Source organism: Sylvia atricapilla, chromosome 1 (genome assembly GCF_009819655.1).
Source record: "Sylvia atricapilla isolate bSylAtr1 chromosome 1, bSylAtr1.pri, whole genome shotgun sequence".
NCBI classification, from domain to species: Eukaryota; Metazoa; Chordata; class Aves; order Passeriformes; family Sylviidae; genus Sylvia; species Sylvia atricapilla.
In genome coordinates, this window is record NC_089140.1 from 147,448,734 (window position 1) to 147,471,994 (window position 23,261).

The window sequence follows — 23,261 nt, forward strand, 5'->3', positions numbered from 1 at the left end:
TATTAATATATGTTGCTTCCTTGGTAATCTTAACAGTGGAGTGAAAGGGAAAAAAGGTAGTAAGATCTATGAGATTTTAATAAATAGGTCTGGAACGAAATAATTTCTTAATTAAAAATCTGATTTGGGTATTCAGAGGGCAAGATATTTTTTGGAAGGCAATGCTGCCTTTCAGGGGAATGTGGAAATCTACATTGACATTGTGGGGTTTTGTTCTGAGATTTCTTACCACTAGGTGTCATAGTGGGGATATCAGTCTAGTGTTTTTTCCTTAAATTAGTACTGTAGCAAAAATCCAAAAGATTTTATTTTCTTTCTAGATTTTTCCTCCAGCTCTTTTTCTAAAAAAAGCTTAATTTCAAGATAAAAAAACGTGAAGAAAATACTCTGCTGTTAGAGAAACCACTAATATTCAGCTGTATTACTTAGGGGGGGGTCACACTCTTTTCCAAATTCATAAGCCCAAGGGATGTGAGATCCCTTATCCTGAGCTGAGGAAGTACCTGCCCCAGTTCAAGCAGTCTCATGAAGCTGTGCCCTGTGTGTTTCACTCACCTTTGCAGGGCATGTCTGTGTACCTGTCTTCAAAGATCACTGGGAGCGTGTTCCAGTCCCCGTCGATGTCCAGGCACTCCGCCGGCAGCGGGGGCATGCTGGTGAAATAATCCGAATTACGAATTTCTGTAGAAATCTGGGCGTGGCTCTGGATCCTGGCAGCAAAGTACAAAACAAATTGAATGACTGAGTAGCTACTGTGCTGTTTTTCCATTACTCCTGCAAGCCCAGATATGCAGGCAGAGGACAGAGTCAATGTGTTTAAAGGGAATCAGCATTGCATGATGGAGGGTACCCAGAACTCTCAGAAGGTTTCCATCTCTCAGTTACAGATATCTACAACTTGTGCAATCCCTTCCTGGAAAATCTCAGTGGTTTTGAAATTATTTCAGATCCCACTGCCACAGGCTCCTGTCAGCTGCCATAACCCATTGCTGTCCTCTCCCAGGGGTCTCAGCTGCTGGCTGGGACTGGACCCCTCAGCTGGTTTCTGGTCAGGAAATGAGGTCTGTCACTCTGGCTGTGGTCAGAGTTTCAAAACCCAGATGCAGGAAGCAATAATCAAAAATTTGGTTGAGCAGTACAGGGAGGAATATACACAAGAAGAATTCATGGCAAGTTCTCTGTCTCACTTCTATCAGATGTCAGAGCACTCACAGAGAGGTCTCTCATACCTGTACAAATCTGAAAGAGCTAAGGCACATTACTCAGCCACTGTCTCTTGACAGAGTCACAGAACCATAGAATAGTTTGGAGTTGAAAGGACCTTCAAGATCATTTAATTCTATCCCCCTTGATGTGGGTAGTGACACCTTCCACCAGAACAGGTTGCTCAACCTGGCCTTGAACATTTTCAGGGATGAGGCAGCCACAAAGTTTCTGAACAACCCATTCCAGTGCTCCTCCACCTTCACAGCAAAGAATTTCTTTCTAATACCTAATCTAAATCTACTCTCTTTCACTTAGAAGCCATTTCCTATCGCTACATATCCTTGTAAACAGTCCATCTCTGGCTTTTTTGTAGCACCCCCCATCTGTTTCAATCATTTAGGCCACTCAAAATGCTACCTGGCTCTCCTCATTGAATATAACATTAAACTGGAAGATGAATATGTGTTCATCTATAAGAAATACAATAATTTTTGTTTCTGATGAGCTTTTCTATTTAAACATCTCTCTCGAAAAATGAGGAAAACATGAAATACAAAGAGTAAGGCAAAAAGATTTTCATTGATGGTCAGTTGAAAGCAAATCTGTTCTTCATCTTAAAGCCATTATCCCCTCTCTGATTACTACTTAACCTTGTGAAAAAGTTGAATCATTGATAATAAAGTGAGAGAGGAGAAATATTCTTTTCTGTGAAATCTAAGGAGGGAATGTGACCTCCTAGAGGCCTCCATCCTGTGCCACACCCAGCCCACAGGGTGTGTCCTCTTTCTGTGTCCTCTTCTGCCTGAGCAGTCAAATGCTGTCAGGTACATCTGCACACAGCTTCACACAAAGCTGGGAGGCAAAACCCAGCTCTTGTCTGGTAAGAAGGAAAAAAAAAACCAACCAGGAGGAAAATCCTTACTGCTTGAGGTGGCTGTACAGCACCTGGCACACTGAGCACTGATTTCAGCTGGTGACTGTGTGAACGCAACTAATAACCCCTACTACCACTCCCAATATCAATAACACTCTGACAGCCAAGACTTGGTTTTTCCAACTACATCATCTAGCAAATTCAGGAAGAAAACCTGACTCTGCAGTGTGGCCTCTATAGACCAGATTTTCTACACAGACCAGTATTTTTTTTTTTAAACTTACCCTTCTTGATAACAACTGAGAAAAGCATTGAGTTTATCTGTAGGAAATGGGCTACTTCTGTAACTGTCTGGAGAAATAGAAGAACTTCATGCAATTAGGCTTTCCCCTGTGAGGGTTATGTTTGTTTCAGTGGGGCCATGAGTGTGTGTGTCCTCACCCCAGGATGTTGACATGGGGTTTTCCTTGTACACAGCTCCCTAAAATTCTGACGTGGGAGAACCAAATGAACACAGCTGGGACCCTGCAGCTGTGGTGCTGCTCTAATTTGGCAGAAAAAGGCAGCCTTCTACAACCCATCTACTAATGAAGTCAGGGCCCTTTCCATCAACACTGAATCAGCCCTAATGTCCCCAATGACAGCTCTGAGAAAAGCAATTTTCTCCTCTGCACTAGGTCAGAAGCAAATGTCTCACTTAAAAATCATCATTGTGACAGGACCTGATGTCATGGCCTTTCACCCCCTTCTGAAAGATGGGTTTCACACTGGTGATGTTGTGGTCTGCTCATGGTGACAGATAGTCTGGATAACCTTCATTACTCAGAAATTTAAATCTGAGCATCCTTCTTTGAACTCTGCCTGCAGGGGTCAGGTCCTGAGCATCATTCAAATCCTCCACTTGGGTTCATGGGCTAAAACCAAAGGCAGGATTTTTTCTAGTGTAGCTTTAAGACTGGCTCCTCACACTTCACAGTTTGGTTACAAGCAGGAAAATTTCCAGTAAAAAGAAAGGCTTACCTTGGAATCGTTTAAGGATGGTAAAAAAAAACCAAATTTGTAAATGTTAAGATTTGTTACTGTCAACAGTTATTTCCCACTAAAAGTACCAGTGCTGGATCCAGTGCCTTTGGTTTAGAAAGTTAATTGTAGGATGGATATATATATATATATATATAAAATTTTTTTCTGGGGCCTGCCTGATCAGTCACTTACTTTTGAAACTCATTTCAATAGGTTTACAATATGGAGGTGAAACAGTGACCTCTCTCAAACCAAATTCGTTCATGCCCTGAAGAAAAAGATCTCATTCTTGATTGCAAAATATTTTAAAGTACATTTTTAGTCATTCCAGAGACAGGGGAGTGCTAATGGGTTACTTACAGGCCTTCCTGGAACATGAGCACAGCAGGTTTCTGGTGCTCAGTGTAGAAGAAGGCTTCTGAGAATCTTCTCACCTGAGAAAGAGACACAAACAAATTAAACCTAAGATCTGCTGAAAGGTGACAAGTGCCATCAGTCTAAGAACACAACACTGACTATGAGGACCAGATTCCTTAGTGTTCATATTAAAAAAAGAGTTCAATTCTGCTTCATTTTCCTAGTCCAGCACAAAACAGCTGTTGTTGCATATTTTGCTGCGAGGTAAGAAGGCTCCCTTGACAATAAATCAAAGTTTGGTTATCTGCATCTTCTGACTACTTTTCTCAAAGCTGTCAATTTAACCATTTTCCCCTGTATCGTTAAAGTTGGGAAGATTTATTCCTTTCCCACTGTGCAAAAAGCAGTAGTGGAATGACTTACTAAATTAGAACAATTCATAATTGATCATCTCTTCTATGGGAACATCTGCAATGACTCTCAAACTACCATGACAGCAAAGGAAGTCTTACATATCAGTCCAGAGGAGAATGAGCTCTATCACAGTAAAAACACACCTGCCTATGTCATGATACAAACTGAGAGCTCCTCAAATCCCTTCATGGACATTAGATGTGTTCTGTGTTGGATAATCAATTACAAAAGAGCCATGGATCTGAAGTGGCTGGCAGAGCACAGAGTGTGAAATAAGCTATAAAAAATTCAGTGCTCTCATCTGCCCTGGAATAAGCTTAGAGTTTAAATGAATCAAGCATAATATGCAATCAAATGTACTGAGCTGTTAAACTGCAGCCCATATATTCCTAATAATAATTGTAAAAGTGACCTCTGTTACAGAGACAGAAAATGGCAGTGAAAAGCATATGTCAGAGCATCTCAGTATCTCCCTAAATCCTAGCTGTGCTTTAGCAAATGGCCTTACTGAACAAAGGACAAGCATCTCTTCAAAAAGACTGTGTCTTAACAGTAGGACTTTTCATTTAGGGCTCTCAACCCATCTTACAGAGGTGAAAAAGTGTAATTGCACACAGTTTATATGGGGAGGAACGGGAGCATACAAAGTTATGTAATTTGATGAAGATCAAGAAGGCAGCTGCCATCAGTCAAGGCTGGAGCAAACCAGAGGCTGAGATTCACCTTGCTGGAGCTGGGAGCATACAAAGTTGGGTCCTTGACTGAAAGCCACCCAGACCCCTCCAAAGTCAAGGGAGATTCATCAGATTAATCAAGCGAGTTTCAGCATCAGGCACTCAGCCACCTCTTCCTGAATTTTATGCCCCATTTTTGCAAGCTCCAGGGGAGACTCTTTCTGCTCACTCTGACCTTCACTGACTCTGACAGGAGCAGAAGATAAGCTGAGGTGTCAATACCTGCAGTGCACACTCCTAATGCATGCACTAGGTGAAAGCAGGTGAATCCTGCCCTTTTCTCTACTGTCCCTACTCTAGTGATTAGATCAGACTTTGAGTTCAGCTCAGGTGATGTGCTGAACTGCTGTCTGGTCAATAACCAAGAATGTCCTGATGGAAGACAGAACACTTGCTGAACTAATCAGATAAGCAGATCTGACAACACTCGCTCGAATGACAAGTGGCTTTGTGCCTTCTTTATTACTAAGTACAAGAAGCAATTTCAACATCAACAATATTAATATTTTTTTCTGTGCACTGCTTTGTGAGAAAGGCAAATAGCTATATATATGACAGTGAAGAAAACAAATCCATATTCCTTATGGTAGTTTTGTGAAACCATATTTGAGATGAAATTGTATTTTTTATATTTGTCACTGTGATATTTGGATTTTTTAAAACAAGTGTTCATGATTTAAGGATATCTATCAGGTACAGGTGACATACACCCTTTTTCACCCACTTCCTGTTCTATATCTGATCCTGGTGTCCAAAGTTACTCATTTTACATAGGATCTTGGGTCACAAAAATCCAACCATCTTCATTCCAGAAACTGAAATTTGTAATTTCAAGTCCTGGGCTTCACCTCTTCTTCCATTCCTCTTCAACTCTTTTTGTGCTCACCCCATTTCATGTAAATAGTCATAGAGGAAGAATTGGATTGGAAATACACTTCCAAATAAATAAGTGTATTTATCTAATGTTTATCAGGAGGTGACCAATACTGAATTTGATTTTAGCTTCTTAAGATTACCCTTAGCATGTGATGTTCCTGAGTCAGATAAGCTGTGACTTCTGGATGGAGCGTTGCCACCTCTAGGAACTGGGTCCACAGGGCCAGGAGGTGAGAGCAAAGCCAGGCCAGGTCCTTGCTTATCTGTTCTGCTATCTTCTCTGGATTGCTCAGCAGCTGAAGAACAGAAAGAAAATTATGACATCAAGAATATTATGGAAAAGAATGAGCTTGTTCATTAGATTTAGTCCTTTCAGGAACAACAGCAACAAGAAAAATTTCTCTTGATTTAGGAATATCATTACTAAAGCTACCATTTTCAGTAATTTTATCCCAAATAAAGCTGGTGAGACATTTTATTTTTCTCTTTAAAATCACATATTTTAGTGTAAATGGTACAGCAACACAATTAGAGAGCAAGAAGTGGGAAGAGGTAATTTTTTGCAGACACTTTTCTGCAGGTGTAGTAACTGGGAGTGAGGGAAATCAAAATGTGTAGGTTCCAAATTATCCACCAGATGGTGCTAGATGCGCTGAAATAGTAAACGATGGCCAGACTTAGCAAAAGAAACCCTCTCAGCCATGTCACATTAGAATACAGATGGGTGATTGAGGGGGAACCAAACAAGAAACCTCACATCAAAACACTGCGTCTGCAGCACATGCTGAAAACAGACATTCCAGAGCGTGCTGTTGCTCACTCTGTGTGTGTCCACTGTTGTGTCCTTGTGTGTCCCCAGCTCTGTGCTAAAGCTCTGCAAGAAAGCAAAGTCTCTGCACACCAAACTTCTTCATTTCACAATTTCATAGAATCACAGAATCATAGAATGGGTTGGGCTAAAAATCTTCTTCCAACCCCCTGCCATGGGCAGGGACACCTTGCACAAGACCAGATTACTCAGAGCCCCGTCCAACCTGGCCTTGAACACTTCCAGGGTGGGGCATCCACAGCTTCTCTGGGCAACCGGTGCCAGGACCTCACCACTGACAATCGAGGATTTCTACCTTATATCTAATCTAAACCTGCCCTGTGTCAGTTTAAACCATACCCACTGCTCCCAGCCCTACATACCCTTGTAAATCATCCCTCTCCAACTCTCCTGTAGCCCCTTTAGGTACTGGAAGGTGTTAAATGTTCTCCCTGGAGTCTTCTCCAGGTTGAATAAATCCAGCTCTCTTAGCTTTTTGACTTGTTAATTTCTTTAATGAGAGACAGACTGTGCATTTTACTGTGCATTTTACTTCCATGCTATTCCCCGGGTCTTTTTTTTTTTTTTTTTTTTTTTTTTTTTTTTTTTTTTTTTTCCTTAGGACTGCACTCTAGCTGAAAGCTTTTCTAGCTGAAAGCCTGCTTATTTTTCACATTTTATTATGCAGGTAGTTTCCAGGTTGATGACACTGCAAACTGAGCTGTGATTAAAAAAAATTGTCTGTGGGTGAGAGAAGCAGAGAAAATTTGTGTGTGGACAAAACAGACATTTTCACTGTGTTTACATTGTTTGGTGGCTGTTCTGTTTTAATGACTTGTCCAAAATGGCACAAGCTCCAGCACCCAATCTGGCACAGAAAAAATCAGGGGGATACTAGGAAACAAAAGATCTTGCTCTAACCTTTCCCTTTGCAGTGTCAGGGCACTACCTCATTTATGGGATCCAATTTTATATGCTGTATGTCAGTGTTAATTTTTTATCTGTTAAGTCAGTAAGCTGTTTCTTACATCATAAATTGAAATCTCAGTCTTCAAGCAAGATTAATTATTAATGCAAGACACCTTAGGAGTAGGTGTGTGATGGCTATTTGTCCAGTGTGCTGAGTATCAAAGGTTTGAGTTTGTCAGGGAGGGAGGGAGGGAAAAAGGAAGGAAGGAAGGAAGGAAGGAAGGAAGGAAGGAAGGAAGGAAGGAAGGAAGGAAGGAAGGAAGGAAGGAAGGAAGGAAGGAAGGAAGGAAGGAAGGAAGGAAGGAAGGAAGGAAGGAAAGAAGGATTTCTAATTTTGAGAATGTTACTGCATTGAGAATTTATCCAAAAGGGACTCTAGACTGTGTTATCTGCCCTATACCCTTACAACTTCTAAATCTAGTCAAGATGAGCCCAATAAGTTATGCTTCTCTAAATCAATTTTATGTGAAATCACATTTCCTTCAAAGTATCCAAGTCAGGACTTAAAATGAATAAATTTTTCATTTGAAACAGTTTTAAAACCATGGCTGACAAACATTAGCTCACAGTTTGTAATAGGAATGAAAATGGATTTCTCATTTCGTTTGGACTCAACTTCCCTCCATTAATTGTTACCAAACTCACTTCTCCAGGGAAGTGGTAGAATCATCAACCCTGGAATTTTTAAAAAAATGAGCAGGTAGCACATTATTTATATGGTTTACTGGGAATTATGATATTAGGTCAAAGGATGGACTTGATGACCTTGGAGGTCTTTTGCAAACCTAATAGTTCTATGATCCTATGATAAATAAAATATATGAAATCTCTGATTTTTCCAGTGATCAGCTGGTGCTTTCATTTCTTCCTGGCAGAAGAAATGAAGAAAAAGTCATCAAGAAAAACTCTTGATGACTTTTCTTTGTCTCACTTGAAATAAACTTGGCAGAAGGAAGTTCAAGAGAGTAGTTCTGTCGCTTCTGTGCCAAAATCACTTTTTTGCTCCCATGATCCTCCAAACACATTTAGGTGTTTCTGTTTGAAAATATATATTTGTACAACCTGCCAAAGTACCTTTTCTCCTGTCAGCAGAAAAGCAATGTATGCCAAATAATTTTTTTGTCATCCTGATACTCAGTGTAGGCTCACTGAAGGATGCTGGAATAATCCAGTTGGTGGCTTGTTAAAAGTGACAGGAACACCTTATAAGCAACTAATCAAAGTTATGCAAAATAGTTCATGGAAGAGAAACAGTAAACAGACTTTCTGATGACACCAAATTCCCTTTTTTCCTGCTCTGATGTATTACTGGGCTGTCCCAGTGCACTTGAAAAATGGAAATGAAAAACCAATGGGCAGGTTCTGATGAAGGAAATACCTGCAGCTCCATACAAAGCTGGGATAATGTCTCTTCCACAGATAGCTCCTCTGGGGAAAAAACACAAAGAAAGACATCATGTTTAAGAACAGTGGATGTGAAATATTAGTTCTCTGCTGTTTATTTATGAGAGAAATCAGTCATTTGGTATTCTTCCTGACAGAACTTTCTGTTTGGGTGTGGGCACAACGCAACCCACTTTGTACTCCTGCAGGTGCAACTTCTGCTTATGCAGTCTGGACCACTAAACTAGTAGAAAATGTTGGGTTTTCGGTAACAAAGACAACAGAATTTGACTCTTTGTTGACTCTCTTTTACTAGAAGTTTGGTTTTTAGCCTTTGGTATTTATGGCCAACTGTAGAACTGAATACAGATTCTGAGCAAATGATGTGCAAGGAATGGTTGTCCCTGGTGTGCTACAGAGAACTGTGTATCAATATCGAATTCCTGACCAGTAAAATATTTGGCATCTCTGTACTGCCTTGTGAAGTTGGAATTACTTTACCACTGCAAGCAGCAGTGTTTTGATGTAATCCTGAGAGAATCCAGCACAGGGACACTCTGCTTTAAATGCACCACAAACTATCAGGAAAAGGAGGACATCAATCAAGTCCCCAACTTTAGCAGCTTGATTTTGCAATGCGGAATTTTCTAATAGTGTCCATAAAGAAACAAAGCAGAACAACTCACAGACCAATCCCCTCCTCAATCCCCAAATGTCTCTTCTCAGACAGCATTAATAAATGGGAAAGGACAGACCAAGATGGGTTGTGCCTTAAAAAAACCTCAATCTGAGCTGGTAAAATTTGGGAAATAAATTTCCAATTTTAATGTCTAAAGTAAGCTACTTTCTTTTTAAGTATACTTCTCAGGAAGCTAAGAAAAACAATCATTAAGGAAGTGTGCAGAGATTTATATTCTAGGATTTATCTTAACCTTCTGTAAAAACCTATGAGATCAATATGACCAATGTAGATATTACTACTGAATGAGCCATTTACATTATTCCCCTGGTGAGTGGAGGAATACAGCAAGTATAGGGTGCAGTTTATGTCATCCCAAATTAGAAAGCACTACCTGTGTCAGATAGCATATTTTTAATTGGGCGTGTTTCACCCCAAGGAGTGTAAGGAGACAGATATAAAAATTGATTTATATTCATCTTACTGCATGAATCTTACACCCCATAATTTTACTGAATTTTGCAACAGGTGTCAGAAGATCAGCCTTAAAACTAAATCTTTAGTAGATTTTCAGACTGTGAATAAAATGATGCAAGTAACACTCTGCTCAGGAGGCTAAAAAGAGTTTTTGCATCTTGCACATTTTCATGCATTACAAGAAGTACATTTGCAAACGAAGTGCCTGTTTCAGTACCAGTATTCATTTCAAAACCAGGAAAATTATGTTTGGAACATATGTGCTCTGGGGTGATCCTGGGTTTGTGGCCACTCATCCTTCCATAGCTCTGCCATCTCACAGCCTAAAACTATGTCTGGGTGAACCACAAATCCTGTGTTATCTATCCCTGACTACCAAGATCCATGAAGCAGTTTTGTTGCATGTTGTATTCTGTATGAGAGCTCATAAGCTTCAAATTAAAATGCTGCTTTGTTGTTTTTTGTAGGTTTTTTGGTGGTTTTTTTTCTCTTGTAGTTGGATTGAATAACACACTGTTACCTACCTATGACTTTTAGACTCTCTTGAAGGGAAATATATGTTGGGGAAGAAGAGATGAAGTGGAAAATAGGATCTATCAAGTCCACAAGTATGTGAAGTATAATGCATTCTGTTTGATAGTTTTTATATACAAGGACTATACTGGAAAAATTTACTCCTTTTAAAAATCTGCTGGCCAATGCAATCGACCTTCCTAAAGTAATTGTCTCTGCAATGTAACAAAACTGATAACTTCAAAACCTGCACATCACAGAAATACAAAAACACAAAATCACAGATGTGAAATTATGAGGCACATTCCTTGAATTCCAAGAAACAGGTGAGACAGCAGGATTTGAATGAGATTAATGAGTCTCATTTTCATGGGACCTCATGCTGTCATTACAAAGATGACTAAACACAAATTCCAGAACTCCATCCTGTAAATCCAGCCAGCACTTGCACGTTAGACCTTATAGGCCTGACCAGCCAAAAAAACCTTCTGCCAAGAAACTAGAAAGTCTATTAAACAATTGAATTAGGAAGAAAATCAGAATAATTTTAAAAAGAAAGTTCTAATTGAGAATAGATAAATATATTGTGAGTTATAAAGAAGGAAGTATAATTTAAACCCACTTGCATCATCTTTCAGATTTTTTCTTTTCAATTACTAAAAAAAAAGTTTGCTCAAGAGAAAAAAATATGTAAGAGTCTTCCCAAGATTTCATGGCCATTCAGAACTGGAAGTTGCAATTTTCAAAATGTAGCTGAGGCCAAAAATCACCAAAAGGCAAAGATTCTAAGAAATGTATGGAAATATTTTATCCACCTACACATCAGGCCACATCCTATGAAAAGATTCACATAATCTGAGGAGTCAGTCATCTTTAACATCAAAAATAAACACTAATCATAAAACACAGATGAAAATTCCTTTAAGTTTCTGAACAGACCAAAAGTTTTGATACTAAAATATATGTTTTAAAATGCAGAACTATAAAATATTCAGTGATTTTAAGTGCCTTTTTACTTACCCAACTTCAGCTGCGGTAAGTCAGGAATCTCATTCATTATGAGGGTGTAGTACGTGTGAAGACCCCTTTGAGCATTCAGGAGCAGAAGACAGAGATCCTTATGCCACTTGTATGCATGCTGCATGCAGTTTTCAGATGGGACATAAAAGCTGCCCTGTGTAGCAAAAGTATCAAGAAAATAAAGTAGAGAAATTAAAATTCATGGTCTCCATTTGTGTGACAAAACCCAGGCTTTTGTGTTTCCACAAAAACTCAGTTGGGGACCATCTTTTATCTCTTTTTACAAAAGTATATAGTGAGAGGACAAGAGGTAATGGCTTTAAACTAAAAAAAAAAAAAATGTAGATTTAGACAAGATATTAGGAACAAAAACATTTACTGTGAGGGTGGTGAGGCCCTGGCACAGGTTTTCCAGAGATGATGTGGCTGCCCCATCCCTGGGGGTGTTCAGTGCCAGGCTGGATGGGATTTGGAGTCATCTGGTCTAGTGGAAGGTGTCCGTGCCCATGGCAGGGGGTTTGAACTAGATGGTATTTCATGTCCTTTTCAACCCAAGCCATTCTGTGATTCTTCAATTCTAATCAAGCAGATGGCACCAAACAGAGATTTTAACCATCCCTGCCACCCAACTACCTAGATGTATAATCCAATAGAATCTCATTCTACATGTTCATTTTGCCCAAACTGTAACTAAGCTGTTAGGTCTCAGCAAGGCTGTCACATGAAAGGACCCTCAGACCAAACAGTCCAACAGAGAAATCTGCCCCCAAATCTAATGAATCTAATCCATCCCACATGTCCCACTGTGGAGCCAATGTCTCTCCCCACAACACAGAGAGTCCTGTGTGAAATACACCCTCTCTGCTGGAGGAGGAGGGGTGGAAAGAACTATAAAGATGTCTACACTGACTTTCCTTTTCCCTCACTGCTAACTGCAAAGGTTATAGCTTGATGTTACCATGGTGTGCTTTGTTACCTCTATTAGTGAACAAATTCCGGTGTCATTGCTATCCCATCAACAAAAATGAGCCACTCTGTACTCCAGGATCAATATATGTGTTAGTATATTTCATTATTTCAATATTACATTCACTTGTTGGAGAGTGTAACTGGACAGATCACTGCATGTCGACCACAAATAGTTCCCAAACAACACTTTTATACTAAGAATGTAAACTGAGTTTTATTAAGGCACCATAAATCAGAAGTTTTCACTTCTGCCAAAAGATGCTTGTGTAAATTACTGTTGTTGGAAATCTGAACTGCTTAGGTTTAAAGTGAAACTATTTATTAATCCCTGGCTTTGTGAAATGTGGACAATTTGCAATTTAGTCGACTGCTTATCACTGCTGGGGTAAGAATACAATTCCTACAGGCCAGCCGGGTGCTGACTCCCTTTTTGGACAGTCCCAAAATCTGCACATTTCCAGGAGCAACAGAGAAGAACCAACCACATGCCAGTGCATCTCCTCTGTTTTTCTGCCTTTGACTTCCCTATTTCACAAATGTTTGCCTAAGCCAGAATGTTTCTCTCAGCTTCTCCTGAAAACCTTCAAGGAGCTAACTGCAATTCTGTGGTAGGCACAAAGGGAACTGCTCTCTAGACCTGCAGAGAAACACCTGATGATAATTGACAGAGTTGGCTGTTCTTCAAAGATTTCAAAATCTCCAGCCTCAGCTCGAGTATTTTTTACTCTCACCATGGCCAAAACAAAAAAGGGAGCATAAAGAAATACTGCTCAAAATAACAGAAAATTGGAAGTAGATTGATGCACAGTGTTACAATGCTGTGAAAATATGCCCTCCTTTATTATCCACTGCTGATGTTTTTAAAGAAAAAATTAGTCAGGCATTTAAATGCTACACTGATGAGAAGAAGGAAGAAAGTGAGTTAATTTCATAGGTTATATGAATGCTATGACATACTGTTGTGCATGAGTACACTTTAATAAGTACACTTTTAGATCTATTTTTAGCCATTCCTTGGCATAGACTATAGTTTAAAAATAAAAAGTAATAGGAAAATGCACCTGCAGGTGGGCTTAAAACTTGCGTGAATTAATGTTTAAGATATTACTCAATTAGTCTAGTTTTGAATTCTTTAGCATTTGTTTTCCTATCTTAGAGTGCTTTTACAAATTTGTCCTCAGCTGATTTACACTGGAACACTGACCACAAGTTCTAAACTGCAGACAAAGAATTAGAAACACTGAGTATAATCACAACACGCAAGTAAAATTTTCTCCAGCATTTCTCTCCATTGTAATGTAAACTTTCTTCAAATTACTGTGAGATGTGGATGGTATACCTGTGTGAAGAGAGCTGAAAAGATTGCTCCAGGCTTTTTCTCTTCCTATCCCCGTTCTCTGGGAAGGGTGACTGTGCCAAGGAAAGGTGCTGTGCTTTGAGAATGTCATTGCATGAGAAGAACATTGCTGCACAGACCAGGTTGGGCTGTGCATGAGTAAGAGGGCATATCATTAAGCATTTTGATTAAATTCTATGAAATGTCAACTGGCTTTGAAACCCTGTTGTTTAATGAGAATATCTATCCTAATCTGAAAAATCTTTTTGTTGAGGTGGAAAGTGGGCATGACAGAAAATAAAGTGACAAGCTCCAAATTTCTGGTTCTTCAGTGATTTAAAGACATTACTGCTCTCACAGAACTGCTTCTGCTTATTCTGAAAGTTGTCACACACATACAGGATACAGAGCAGGACATTACAGAGATTATTAAACCCACCTCAGGGACAGTTTAAACTAATGTGAACTAAGGTCTGTGCATCTTCATCTGCAGGGACCACAGCAGGGCAGGCATCTGTCAGATGGTGCCATTATAAACTGCAGCAACTAAATCAGCTTATCCATCACTGTTCAGAAGGTGAGAAATGTCAAGAAATTTCTTCCTCTGGGATGGTCGAAAGACTGCAGACCTTTCACATTTGCTATTTTAATTGCCTGTTCTGTGCATTTATTCAGGTGATTCCCTATTTCCTTGCCAATAGCTTGAAACATGTATTCAATACAATACTAACAATTCAAGTTTGTTAACAAATATCTCCCATGCTTTTCTAAGGACAAACATGGCTGCAAAACCAGTTCTCAGAAAAAGCAGTGCCTATGACCCTTTAAACAGCTACAAAGTGCTCAGCGTTCCAGGTTTTCCAAGTCACGATGACAAATATTGGTTTATTTCTGGTTAAGACAAAGCTCTCATCAAAGCAAAAAATAGTACTGAAGCTGGCAATCCCACCTTGCACAAAGCCTGATGGCTGCTCTGGGCTTGTAATATTTGTTGTGTAATACATGTTGGATTCCTTTATAAAGATTCTTGTGACCTTTCAAACTAATTCCTTTGGCCTATTGCTATTTTAGTCACAATTTGTAGGTAGACAGATTATTCTGTGTTGATTGTAAAATGCATCTGGTGCTGATTTTCTTTTTGTCCCTTCTGTCTGTAGGGGTAGACTGCATCACTGGCTTTTACTCTTCCATTTCTGAAAATTTTGGGAGGACATGAATTCCTGACAAATTTCACTTCAATATTTAAGACCTTAAGGTACTCTGATAGCAAAAGTGGATGACAACACAAAAGTCAATAGTACAAAACAATTTGTACTATTGTGCCAACATCATTAGGGCAAAATAGATCAAAAATTCTCTTTAGCCTTCCCTTTGTTCTAAATGGACTTATACAAATATTTTGTATTTTTAAGCAGTAGCCAAATTAAATTCTTCCTGACTTTTGGCTGTTCTAATTTTCTCCCTGCTTAACCTTATAACACCCTTGTAGGCATCCTGAGTTTCCTGCAACTTCTTCCAAAGGTCATAAACTCTCTCTAGCTAAAGAGCTCTGAAGCTCTTCTCTCATGAAGAATCCTAAGCATACAGGCTTAATGTCTCCATTTCCTTGTATCCTGTGACCATCATCAATCATGGAGTCATAGAATGGTTTGGATTGGAAGGGATCTTAAAGTAGTTTAGTTCCAAACCCCGAGCCATGGGTAGGGACACCTCACACGAGATGATCACATAAAGAAAAATCTAGACAAATGTGAAATAAAAATGACTGGCTAGTGTTTTGGAAATGTAGAGGCTGCAGTTCACTTTGATTGTGATGTGCAAAGTTGGACACCAACACTGTACCATCACTGACCCTTGTACATCTATTTTTCAAGCTGGTGTTCTGCTAGATTTACCCAGCTAAATAAAATAGCCTTCAATATCAACAAGCCCAAACAAACATAACATTTTTGCAATATCCCTGTTGAATACAGCCTTTTAAATGAATAGGCTCCCTGTGCAATACTCTTATCAGTCAACAGATTCCTCCTATAATTAGACTGTATTGCTTTATAAATGTACTTTTCCTTTATAATAAGAGAAAGGAAAATTACTTGCAAAAAGCAAACACCTTCATCAAATAAGGTTCATGTCAATTCATTATTCAAATGCAGAGAACAATCTGTGGATATTCACTAAATGTGTCCTACGTCTATCCAGTATCAAAAGGCACCAACTGAATTTTATGCTTTGTAATGTGCAGTAAGTAGCATGTATTTGTTTTGTATTAAAGCAATTTCATGAGCTATGTTAACTACGTGCAACATTCAACAATAGCACTAACAACTGGTAAATGAGACTCTTTATGCTTAATCTAACTCTTAACACATTTCACAATTCAGATTCAAATTGCTTGTCAAGAATTTTAATATACTAAAAAGCCATTCCAGACTTCATAGACAAGTTTTTCAGTCTCCAGCTGTTTTCCAGGAGCAGAGAGAACTGCCCTACCCTACCTGCTTCTGAGAAAAATCTACAGAACTGCTTGAAACTGAGGGATAAATCTCAGGCCTCCAGGATAAATGTAGTTTCTGAGTTCACAGCATCTGCCTATTTGTCTGCAAGCCCATTTTGTCTACCTAAAATGAAAATTTTGTTCTGGCTTCAAACTCAGGGACCAAGGCTTTACTCTTTACTTTGGATGCTGTTTTCTAAGATAGGAGATTTCCTGTTATTCCATGGTTAGAAATTAAATTACAGTTATGTGTTGAGCTAAAACTTTAGTATTTGCTCTTCATTAGTCAAAGTGCTTGAGCAGTGGTCAAAGAAAGAAAAGGTTTTATTCCATTTTTCTGAAACTGGTTGAACATCAGAAATTATTTTTGTCCTAAAGAGGTTATCATGAAAATACATTAAAATGAATGCTCAGAGAAGACTGAAGAGGCAAGGAATTTTGAGCCATTCTTACGACAGAAATTACATGCAATTTAAAGAGAAAAAAGAATCTAGATGATTGAAAATAAAAAAATGTTAATGACGATATTTCATGAGGAAAACAACCAACGAACAACAGCAACAGCAAGAAGGAATAAATCTACATTTGGACCAACTAAGAATATTTTTATAAATATGTATGGTATATATAGAAAAAAACCCCATATATATACACACAGAGTCATAGTAGAGGTTTAGATTGGATATTAAAAAAGATTTCTTCACTAAAAATGCTCTCAAGCTTAGGAACATGTTGCCCAGGACAGTGGTGGAATCACTGTCCCTGGAAGTTTTCTAACATTCTCTAGACATGGCATTTGAGGACATGGTTTAATGGTATAAATGATGGTGGTGCTGAATTGACAGCTGGACTTGATAATCTTAAAGGTCTTTTCCACCCCTAACGATTCTATATGTGTGTATATGTATATTTACATCTCCATTCAGCTATGGAAAACTGCCAAACCCAAACAACTCCCCCTCATTAATTCATTCATCAATACAAACGTCTTTTACATCCCTGTGCCAGGCAGTGAAAAATTATTGGCAAATCTAAAAAAAACCCTGTAGTTCAAAGACATGGAAGCCCACAGAGGCCAGATGGTGGATGCCACTCTGTGGTGACACTGTTTCTTCTTAGCCTAGTTTTGGGATTTTCAATATTTTTATTGAACAGAGTAACCATAGGATTCATATAACAGGCATGGGACACAAATCTTTATCCTATTTGGCAGAAAAACAATGCATTTCTCTTTTTCATTTGACAGCAGCAGATATGTGAACACAACATTCCTGAGGGGAGGGTGACACCCACATAAACTAACTCCTGTAAATCTCTTTTCTCTATCCACTGATGGGAAGATAACATGCTTAAAGGAGGAACAGCTACAGAAAACTGACAAAATTAATATTTTCCAACAAAAAAGTAAAACTGAGGACCCAATATTTAAGATAAATAGAAATAGTGAACTAGGATGTGCATATTCTATCAACTTCATAAATTGCTTTGTTTGTATTGATTTACTAGTCTGTATTTGATACGTTGCTTCATTATCCAAAGTTCTAAAATAAAAGTAAAATCATTATGTAATATTTAAATTCTATTTCAGTTACACTAAGAACACTTATCCAAAGCTTCAATAACCAGCAATAATTAGAAAGGCATTGACAATATATGGAACTATTTATGTTATGCCTCTCACTAAATCTGTTATGGAAGAAAATGTGGGTTGGTATTTCATAAATACAGTTTGACATTTATATTACCTCTAAAAATTAGAGCTACTTTGTTAAAACCCCTGGGATAATGGCGCAGTAGAAAAAATATTTGACTGTGCAGTCAGATTTAGTGACAGGTTCAGTGATAATTTTCACTTTGTACAAAATTAGCAGTTAGAAAGTATTTGATTTGAGAGCCTTGAAAAATAGGAACTATCAAGCCTGAAAAAGAGCATTTTCTGAACAGAGAGAAGAGAATTCTCCTGATCAGCTCTAATGATTGTGTCTCATGGTTTCTATACTATAAGTCACTGTTCTAAATGAAGCTGTAGGTTTATTACTTGCAATTGGCCAAGGAAGAAGGAGTGGCCAGGAAATTCTTTTTTTAGGAAAATTACCATCTAAAAATATAATTCTAATAAATCAAAAATGTTTCACAGATTACACTGATTTCCCTTAGAGTTCTTCTAGGAGGAAAAACACTGACAATGTTCCAAATGTCTCATATTGACCTGTTAGGAAGGAAAAAAAACCCTATTTCTCATTTAAAATAAAATTTCTGGCTTTTTATAAAATGTTATTTTTATCAAGATAAAGTTCATATAGCAATATATTTTAGAATTTAAAGAAAAAAAAAATAAAAACCCAACAACAAAAACCTCACAACACCAAAATACTGTAGTTCACGCACAGATGTTTTAGCTTCTTGTGTTTTTATTCCCAGATATTTTTTTAGAGGGCATTTCACAATTTTTTTATTTCTATGCAATAATTTGGAGTCTATTTCCCACATCACTGTAAAAACTGAACCTAGTGACTGGAGGCTATGTTACATCCTACATATCATTACAAGTGTCTACAATCATGATGGCTTTTCATCTAAAAGCACATATAGGGTTTTCTGTAGAAGTTCTTGAACAATTCTGATTATGATAAATAAGAAGGGGAAAAATCCTTTTTCTCCACCTGATGTCTATGGTTATACATCACCACAGAGAAAATTAAAGCCATAAAAACATTGCTTTAGCAGTAAATTAAGCACTGGGGAAAATGTCTCCTGAAAGGCAGAACAGTGTCTGACTCGAGGCATCCTTCATCTAAGATGAGCACTGAATAATCTGGTACAGGAAAAGTTGTATGAATCATGTGTCATAGAATCACAGAATCTCCTGATTTGGAAGAGACCCATTAGGATTATTGAATTCAATTCCTAGTCCTCAACTGCTTCTCATATATCTTCCCCTCTAGACCTTTCACTATCTTCATAGACCCTTCACAATTTTCATAACCCTTCTCTGGACACTCTCTAATACCTTTATATCTTATATTATGGCACCCAAAATTGCCCCAGGACTCCAGGTGAGGCTACACCAGCCCAGAGCTGAGCAGAACAATTCCCTCCCTTGCCCAGCTGGTGGTGATGTCCCTGATGCCCCCAGGACAGGGTTGGCCCTTCTGGCTGCTAGGGCACTGCTGACTCATGTTCAGCTTTCCACTGACCAGGATCCCCAGGACCCATCCCACAGCTGCTTTCCAGCCTCTCATTGCCCAGTCTGTCTGTACATCCAGGGCTGCCCAGCCCAGGTGCAGGATCCAGCACTGCCCTTGTTAATCTCCATACTGTTGGTGATTGCCCATTTCTCTGATTTGTCTCTCTGCAGGGCCTCCCTGCCCTTGAGGGAATCAACAGTTCCTCCCAATTTAGTGCCACTGACAAATTTACTCGGTATATATTCAAGTTCTGCATCCAAGTTGTCAATGATGATGTTGAGGAGAGCTGAGAAAAGGATGGAGCCCTGCAGAATCTCACTATTTACACTGCCAGCCTCATGCCACCCTTTCCTCTACAACCCTTTGGATGTGCCTTTATTACCCTCAGTTCCATCTGTGTCTGAAAATGACACATTAGTCCGTATCTTCATATTGCTATTACTAAGAGTCTGAGTAGGAAACATTCACAAAGCACACTGTGATATCCTTTGGCTAAGAGATGATAGGGCAACACTGAATAATTGCAATTTTATGGTGAAAAACCCATCCAAAATATTAAAAAAACACAATAAACAAAAAACAAAACTCTTCAAGAAAAAAGGGGGACAGGTTAGATACAAAGATTTATAGAAGTATCTTTCTGTCTATTTATCTATCTAAAGCTGGTCTTTATGTGTAACTTTAAATTAAGTATTTATTAATACAAACACATCTATGGTGCAAATTCTGATCTCCTAACCAAAACTAATGCATCAGAAAGGGCCTTAACACATTGTCCTTTCTGATTAAAGAGAGTCCATGCTGCCTACCCACAGATAAGGAAAGCAAATCCACTCCTGTTTCTGTGATCAAAGACCCCTGAGCTGAAGAGCTGTCTTGTTACTACTCATCTCTGCAGGCAACAGGATAAAACAATAAATTTTTAAAAGAACACTTGTTAACATCTTTCTGTCTCTCCCACCTGTATGTACACACACACACATGCACAGAAAAGGAGACCCTGTTCAGTGATATTAACACAATTGTGCCATTAAAATTGGCATTCAGGACATCAGAAAATGTCCAAAAAGTTTTGACTCAACTTGTATGCCTAGCAACAGGCAAGGGTGGGCTGAGCTGTGGCTCTTGCTGGAGTGGAGATGGCTTTATGCTGTGTAATTATACAGGTTAGCAGCAGGCAGAGTATTTCTCTTTATATAAATGCTATATACTGTCTGATATTAGGTATATGAATAAAGAGATAAGTAATTAAATAAATTATTTTCCCCAGGATTTTATAAATTATTATTTGCCTCATTTACAAAAGTTTACAGTTAATTACATGAGTTAGTGATGGAAGCTCTAATACATGTCACAGTTTGCCTGTATAAGAGTGGTGAGATTAGTATCTAGCAAAACTTTTATATCTAGACCATAAACATGTCCAGTTCATCTCATCACCCTGGACTCCCTTCACAACACAGAGATAGAAACAGGCATTGTTAGATCACACCCCTACAACACCCCTCTACTTCAAATGGTGTTGTAGAATCATAGAATGGTTTGGGTTGGAAGAGACCTTAGAGGTCATCTACTTCCAACCCCCTGCCATGGGCAGGGACACCTCCCACCATCCCGGGGTGCTCAGAGCCTCAACCAACCTGAGTTTGGACACTTACAAGGATGAGTCATCCACGGCTCCTCTGGGCAACCTCTTCCAGTGCCTCACCACTCTCATAGGAATTAATTTCTTCCTAATATTCAACATAAGTCTACCCTTAAAACCATTCCTCCTTGCCTTATCACTTCACATCCTTTTAAAAAGTCCCTCTTCAACATTCTTACAATACACAGTTTCCTAGAAATCCTCCTTGCTTTCAACTGTGCATGAAAGGAAAGGACTGTGTATGAAGGAAAATTAAACTAGAAGCTCAGAGGCAAAAAATTCAGAGTTGAGAAGAGACGTTCCATTCCAGTGCTTATTAAAAAATAAAAATAAAAACTTAATTCATATAGTTTTGAACAGAAGAAAATAAATGTGGAGCATCCTGAATTTGAATATCTATTTTCCTCCCTCAGATAGAAGAAATGTTTCAGACATCATGATTTGGATTCTTCACTCAGCAGTAATTGCTGACTCTGAGAAGCTGAAAATCAGCCCTAGAGCATATATTTTTTGGTCTAGTGTGAGCTTGGAAATCCTCTTAGAGAAAAAAAAAACGGAACTGAAGGGACCTGAGATAGAAGTGAAGAGGTGTGTCAGGAGGTGAAGGACTCGTCCTTACAAGACAGAATGGCCATGGCTGATACGAGAGCTGACTGAAGACATTTTGCCAATGCACATGGACCAGTGTGGACCTAACAAACAAATTAAACTCAGTTCTCTTGCAGGTGCCATTTGTCTCATGGTGTGTGGGAAAAGGTGCTATCAAACACACTGACCTTCTATCAAAATGCATACACCAAACTACTTGGCTCTGTGTTGCCTTCCGAAGTGGACATGAAGCAAATGGTCACTCTGACATGCTTTTTATTTAATAAAAGCCACAACAATGACTGCAGTTTCCTATTTAGAAATTCCAGGCTCTATTATGTACTGACAGTCACTGCCAGAGAGAAAGTGACTTCAGGCTTGGATCTCTGTTCACGTATGACAAGAGCTACAGGAATAATTGATTTTGCAGTTCACTGCCCAAATGGGAAAAAAAGAAACGTGCTAAGTTAACTTAGAAAGAAGTATTTCCTTCTTCAAAGTGAAATATCCTTTTGTTTTCTTTTTCTTTTTTTTAAAAGACATTTTCCTTAGTGATTGCAAGCTATCTAATCCTTGTGACTTCACATTTCAAGATCTGCCACTTAAGCACCACAACAAACCTTTTACAACCTTATAATGAGCTACAAATACAAATTAAATCATACCTTAAACTCACCTGTACACTGTGGATTTAGATAAATTGACATGTGCTAAGTCAGGTAACATAGCACAGGATGCCATAGCAATTATTTAATGTGGGGAGCAGAAAACATTAGGGTGTAGAGGAGGTTTATATGGAAAATATATTCCAACATATTATAGTATATACCTATTCCACAGTTTCCCACCGAGGTGGTGGACTGAACTCAGCAGTCACACCACTCCCTCCTATCTCTGACCACAGTGTCTGAGGTTTCTTTCTTGCCAGGAAAATGGCATGTCAGTGGGATACAGTATACAGGAGGAGAACCAGGCTGACACTGCATTGCGTGCACATCAGTCAGATTCTAGAAATAACCCAAGTCTCATTGCACTTGTCCCACTGATGTTCCATTTGGGCTTTCTGAAATTTGGGTTCTTTTTTACCTTTCCAAAATGTTGACAGGAGCCACCTCAAATTAAATATCAAAATGATCAAATATTTGATGAGTTCTATTTCTAAGGCACAGTATTATCAGTGGAATCAGACTAGTCAGGTTTATCCTGACTGATATCCTGCCCCTAAGCACAGGATGCACTGAACAGTTTCATTAATGAAATGTCCCCATTGCAACCACTCTGCAGAAGGTCATACCAGTGAAAACTTATTTGAGGCTACTTGAAACTTCCTAATAAATTGTGCTTGAGTTGTGTGAAGATTTTGGGCACAAGAAGCACACAAAGTTGCATTTTAAGCTTAAAAATTTAAAAAATTGACATCCTGCTACTCTCTTAAAACTATTCCCAGCTACAGATGTGTCCATGTATTGTGGAAGAATTGCTTACTTCAAGTACTGGAGCACCATTTGTGCAGAAGAAAAGACTCAAAGGCAAAGACAAGGAACCTCTTACCCAAAGAAAGAAATATAGAAAAAATCAGACACAACAAATGTGCAGAAAGGATACAAAAGAAATTATAAGAGTTAAATCTCATTTAAATGAGGTGATGAATTTGCTCATTTCCTGTTCACATTTTGTAGAAAAGACGTTTATGAGCTAGATGTTTCCA

The 23,261-nt window shown here is 38.6% G+C and overlaps 1 protein-coding gene across 1 annotated transcript in view; it reads right to left on the bottom strand.

The window, feature by feature from the left end:
* FAM135B (family with sequence similarity 135 member B) overlaps window positions 1-23,261 on the bottom strand; it is a 149,376-nt gene that overhangs the window by 15,163 nt on the left and 110,952 nt on the right. The window contains exons 7-11 of the mRNA XM_066336528.1: window positions 11,334-11,487; window positions 8,640-8,689; window positions 5,625-5,780; window positions 3,464-3,537; window positions 556-710 (exon numbers count right to left, since the gene is read on the bottom strand). Of these exons, the coding sequence (XP_066192625.1) occupies window positions 556-710; window positions 3,464-3,537; window positions 5,625-5,780; window positions 8,640-8,689; window positions 11,334-11,487 (589 nt within the window). The remainder of the gene's footprint in view (window positions 1-555; window positions 711-3,463; window positions 3,538-5,624; window positions 5,781-8,639; window positions 8,690-11,333; window positions 11,488-23,261) is intronic.